The following is a 6,008-nucleotide window of genomic DNA, read 5'->3' as shown; positions in this document are numbered from 1 at the left end:
CCATGGGATGTATGTATTTTATTCTAAGTTTGGAAACCTAGTGACTATTAAACATCGTGTTCTTTTTAACAAATTTATTTTTATGTTGTTAGAAGTGCCCAGTGTACCTTGAAGTGCCCAGATTAAAAAGGATACCTTATTTTCTATTCTAGGAAACTTTCAATAATGTCTTGGGTGTTTTTAATAAATAGATTCTTTGTAGTTATGTTTCATTGTGAAATTTCAATGAAAGAAGATTCTACGGGTTTGTACTTGAACTTGTTTCCTTTGTTATAATAACCCTATTTGCTCAAACAGAAATTGCCTATTTAAGAGTAGACATGGGAAGTTTATGCAACCACACATAGTGTGATTCTGTATTGTAGTAACCAAATATTAGCCTGCATTGTGACCTCTGTTAGGGGAGGTCATGGCAGAATAATTAGATAGCCTAACTAACCACATTCTTATTAGAAAATTCAGTTGCTGCTGAAAATGTTGGTTGGTGTTCATTTCCAGATTATCCTCATAGAGATCTGATACCCTATCTTTAATTTGTGTTCTCTTGTCTCTATAGGTAAAATGATAGCATTTCTTGTAACTTAAAATTGTTATTACTTAGTATTTACCTACTAAGCTTACATTTCTTCTGACTTTTGTACTTGATATCTTACCCTCAGGCTTGTGTGATATGATGAAAGGACTTAAACTGCCTCTGGCATTATTAAACATAACATGCTCCTTAACATTGAGTAAATAGCCTTAAAACATTAGAGGCTTTCCCAGTTCTTTACTTTCCTTAAATAAAGGCAATATATTATAATATTTAAGAAACATGGGGTCTGAACTCCATCCTAGACAACTTATTTACTCTAATTTTGAAGTTCCTTATCTGAAAAGTAGGGATAATAAAAGTTCTACTTTGGTTTTTGGCAGGATTATCTGAGAAATTGCTTCCAACCAATTATTGTTACTATACTTAGTACTTATACTAAGTACTAAGTATATATATACTATACTTAGTAACCAAGGGACAGTAGTAGCGCAAAACAGAAATGCACCAATTAGAAAGTATAAATAATAAAAATTAATTAGAATTTGGAAATAGTCTAATTGTACGTGTGGGGTTTTTGTCTTTTTTTTTAACTTCTTCCTTCCCTTCTCCACTCATTACTGATGACCTATTATATGCCAGGTACTGTGCTGGGAGACAAACACAAATAACACATGATAACTGCCTTTGCTGAAATTATAGGCTAGCGGAAGAACTTGTACTTTAATGTAACATTTTTTGTTTTGTTTTTTAACATAACAAAAGCATTAACTTGCATAAGTACTTAAGAATATAAACATGAAATAAATACTTACTCAGTGACTCAAATCAACCAGAATTTATTCTTTATCTTCACAAAGATTTATTTATGGGTGTTAAGAGAAAAGGCAGATACTGGTGTAGATAAATAATTAGATTGTTGAGGATTCTGGTCTCTCACGGACCAGAAAGCCATATTTATTGTACTGTGCCTTTTGAGGTGGAGAATATAGTCTTACTCTAAGGATTTAACATTGGTGCATTAGCAGGCAGAATTAGCATTTGTTTTTCCTCAGTTGACTTTGTAGAGAATCAGAGGCTGCTGATCAGTAATTAATGTGTAAGTGTATTAGTCTTGCAGCATTTGACTTTCATGGACTAATAAGTAGATTGTGGATAGTCAAAACCATGAATTATAGAGCTATGAATTCTTGATAATTTAATGTTTAAAGTTGTATAATTGTAAAAAATTCCGTCAATAAGATGTTTTCAGGTTTCTAAAAATTCATGTTTTTTTTCTTTTTCTCTTTTGTTCACAGAGCTTCTGCTACCCCCAAGCCTGAGCCAGTTCCTGTTCAGAAGGTGTGTTTCTACTCTAGCCTCACCAGGGTACTATTTGATAGGGCCTCCTGAGCCACTGTCATTCCCAATCCTGTCTCAGAGTATTTGGCTTTTAATTTATAGTCTAAGTACAATTTTCCTCAGATTTCTATTCCTAAAGAATAAGAACAAAAATATGGAAATCAACATATACACCATCTGTAATTATACCTGTATTATCAGAGCATCATTTCCAGAACCATACATTATCAATAACTATGTCAAGATTTCTTCCATTTTTTAGTTTGCCTGTTTTGATTCACATGTTTTCCAGAGGGATTTACTGAAATGAATATACCAACAGGTCTTTAATGGCATTTCATTAATAATAAATATTTAATAACATTTCCAAAGTAATCTTAAATTAATTTATTGGCACTTACCCCGTTTTCTCCCATATATGTCCCCACATTTTCCCACACCATTATTCATAAACACCTGATTTATCCTTTTGGAGGTTTTTCTTCTGATTTTATTTGTAGCCTTTCCATTAAACTTCTTATATTGATTTGCTTAGGCGTTAAACTACTGTTTTTCCTCATTTAGCTTTCTTACACCTGTAAGATTCATTCAGTTAACGTTTTCTCTTAAATGTAAATATAATAACCACTATTGTATGCTTTTATTATTATTATTATTATTATTTTTGCATGGGCTGGCACTGGAAATCAACTCTGGGTCTCTGGCATGGCAGACAAGAACTCTGCCACTGAGCCACCGTGGCCTGCCCTGTGTGCTTTTTTAAAACTTTTTCTTTTAAATGTTATGGAGGCTTAACCTAATTTTTTAAACTTTTGAGTTCCTTTAGAATGCTAATTTGCAAACATAACTTCTGTTTATTATAGAAAGAATTAATCTTTCTTACTAGTTATGTTTTCTTTGGCTAATGGCACTCAAGAAATGTCTAAGCTCATTTGTTTCCTCACATAACTAGTAAGTATTAAGTACTTATTTTAGAAGTGAGATGGGAAGCAACTTTATTCTGTCTCTAAATCATATCTCAAAATACTCCAGAGAGAGAAACAGAGGTGGATTCCAAAGAGAGAAACAGAGAAAGGATTGGCTTGATTTGGTTCATTTGCTTTTTGTTAATGAGTTTTATAGTAATTTCTTAATTTAAATTCAAGATAATTAATTAGTATGTGTGCATTTCTGATTTAGATGAAAATTGTTGATTCCCCCTCCCTTTTTTATTTCTTTATTTGAAGAGGTGAAATTGTGCTGCTGCTGGTTGCTGTCTGGAGAGTAAACCTGTTTGAAAAAGGAATTATAATTAGACTGGATAGTTTTAAATTGAAAAAAATAGTTAATAATATTTTGTTTATTATGGGAGCATTTACATTTTTTCCCTTTAGAATATGTCTAAACTGAACAGTTATGGTGGCCTTTAGCCTTTTTGATAGTTTTCTGCTCTGTTTCCTAAATATTTTGAAACTTCCTTCATTTTTATAAAAAAAAAATACTTAGTATGTAGATTTGTGTTATGCATGTTGAGAAGCCTTAGCATGCACGCTATACTATATAGACTCAATGTTCTGGAAACTGTGGAAACATTGTGAAGTTTGGGTTGCTAACATGATTGCTTGTCTTTTCAAAATGTGATGTGTGCTCTTTTCAGTGAATATACTTTGCATGTATTTGGTGTCTTTTTGTGTGTGTTTATTTTTATTTTACATAGGGAGAACCAAAAGAAGTAGTTAAACCTGTGCCCATTACATCTCCTGCTGTGTCCAAAATCACTTCCACAACCAACATGGCCTACAATAAGGCACCACGGCCCTTTGGTTCTGTGTCTTCTCCAAAAGTCACATCCATCCCATCACCATCGTCCGCCTTCACCCCAGCTCATGTGACCACTTCATCACATGCTTCCCCTCCACCTGTGGCTGCTGTCACTCCTCCCCCATTTGCTGCATCTGGACTGCATGCTAATGTCAATCTTAGTGCTGACCAACGTTCACCTGCACTTAGCGCTGCTAAAACTCCAGTTAATGTCCCACGGCAGCCCACAGTCACCAGCGTGTGTTCCGAGACTGCTCAGGAGCTAGCAGAGGGACAGAGAAGAGGATCCCAGGGTGACAGTAAACAGCAAAATGGGTAGGTGGTCAAGGGCATTTTCTGCTCTTCTCAAAGATTCTCCTATCTAGGGAACACTTAATCTACTCCTCAAACATCAGCTAGGAAGAGAGATGAAGTATTATTAGCTTCTTTAACATGTGACCTTTATAGTATACACACAGCACTTTCTGCAAGGCAGTTATGGCTTAATCAAAACCTAATTAGCATTTTGACATGCTATGAGCCATATAACATACTCTAAAAACTCTTCTCCAACTCCTGCCACAGCATTGAGCAGCTGGCACTTATAATGCAAGGTGAACTTGAATCTTTTTCTTCCTCAATTTTTCAGTCTTTTTATTGGCTACCAGAAGTTTAAGCAGAATGGTTACAGTTATTGTCAGCTTGTGACGAGAAGAATGAAGAGTTGATAGCAGCATTTTTTTCTGCAAAGTAGTCTTAAAAAAACAGAAAACAAGTCCATTTTTTACTCATGCCCATGCGTGTTGCATTAGCTTAAGATAATAAAGTTAACAATATTATTTTCAGATAAAGTTAAATTAGAATTTATTCTTTAAAAACAAACAGTGGGAGCAGGCAACGGTGGCTCAGTGGCAGAGTTCTCACCTGCCATACCAGGGACCCAGGTTTGGTTCCCGGTGCCTGCCCATGTAAAAAAAACAAAACAAACAAAAAAATAGTGGGATCAACAATTCCATCCTGACCAGAAGGGTGAAAAGAAGTGTAACTAATAAAGTATCAGTGGCAGAGAGAGTTCACATAGAGTCGAGAGGCTACTCTAGAGGTTGCTCTTATGCAAAGAAAAAAAAGAACAGTAATGATAAACAACCCAGAAGTACCAGAAGCAAATTATATAACATTTTCATTGTCAATATTTTTGAATCTAAGCCAGTGGACTCCAAATATATAATGTTGACAGAAGCTTTTAAAAAATGTATTTCTTCAAAAATTTTCTTTTCGAGGTAGATTTTTTCAACAATTGATTGAAGTTATCAAATTATTTAAACCACCCATAATTATAAAGTTGCACATCTATTTTCAGCAGTCTCCATTTATAAATGTTAATTTTATTCTTTTTGGAATCCAATAGCCACAATTTAAGCCAAAGTCATTTTTGTAAAATCATTTTAATCAGATTTATTGTGACAAAATGTACTTTAAAAGAAAAACAAAAGGAAATAAACTGCATGATTTTTATCAGTACCAGTTCCCAGAAAAACAATTAAAATAATTGCCTGTATAGGTCCTTTCTGTGAGATAATCCCTTCTGAATGTTAATTCGTGTAATGAAGGGGCTGTGTTTTTGTAGTTGCCATGGCAACTTTAGGCTTTGAAACAGAAAGTGGCAGGATTCCAGGCTGCTGCTGCGAAAAGGAGAGCAGAAGTTTTGGAAGAACAGCTACTGGGCCATCTAGATAGTTTTATGGTTATGGGTAGCTTTTAGAAGTTTTTATGTACATAATGAAGAAAGCTAGTATCCCTCAAAGCGTTTTATTTCTCCCTTCACGTAATTTTGAGGTGTGTGTGTGATATTTTGGCTGTTTTGTTGCTGTTGTTGTTTTATTTGTTCTGGGCATGAATCTAGCCGGTGGACTCCAAATATATATGTTGGCAGAAGCTTTTAAAAAAATGTATTTCTTCAAAAATATTCTTTTTGAGGTAGATTTTTTAAACGAAGTTATCAACTTACTTGAACCACCCATAATTATAAAGTTGTAAGATAGTAAGTTTTAGACTTACTAAAGTAGATATCCAGGAAGGAAAAAGTGCTTGCTGCCTGTCAAATGCTAGTCCCATAGAAAACTTAGGAGAAGTCTGCCTTATTTATTGAATTCCAAGTGCAGTAGAAATAAGTCCAATGAAGAAAATGTCTTAAAATCTTTTCTGCTTATGTACACTTGTTCAAATTTTATAAGGAGTCCTTCTCAGTGGAAAATTGTAGAGGAAAGATAAAGTGCGATTATGGAGACCTGCCTTTAAAATATCTGAAAATATCAAACTTAGTTTTTCTTTTATAAGCACAGATTTGGTGATTAAA

At 34.1% G+C, this 6,008-nt stretch overlaps 1 protein-coding gene across 12 annotated transcripts in view; it reads left to right on the top strand.

Annotated features, from left to right (window-relative positions):
- PDLIM5 (PDZ and LIM domain 5) overlaps positions 1 to 6,008 on the top strand; it is a 241,396-nt gene that overhangs the window by 129,204 nt on the left and 106,184 nt on the right. For 5 of the 12 annotated variants that reach the window (XM_077142834.1, XM_077142833.1, XM_077142830.1 and 2 more), the window contains exons 4-5: positions 1,831 to 1,873; positions 3,570 to 3,988. In XM_077142834.1, coding sequence (XP_076998949.1) covers positions 1,831 to 1,873; positions 3,570 to 3,988 — 462 coding nt within the window. Of the gene's footprint in view, positions 1 to 1,830; positions 1,874 to 3,569; positions 3,989 to 6,008 lie in introns of those variants that run through there. The other 7 variants (XM_077142838.1, XM_077142837.1, XM_077142836.1 and 4 more) reach the window with 3 other exon arrangements.

Source organism: Tamandua tetradactyla, chromosome 24 (genome assembly GCF_023851605.1).
Source record: "Tamandua tetradactyla isolate mTamTet1 chromosome 24, mTamTet1.pri, whole genome shotgun sequence".
Taxonomy (NCBI): Eukaryota; Metazoa; Chordata; class Mammalia; order Pilosa; family Myrmecophagidae; genus Tamandua; species Tamandua tetradactyla.
The sequence above is the reverse complement of the archived record's forward strand: the minus strand, read 5'-3'. Positions and strand labels throughout refer to the sequence as shown.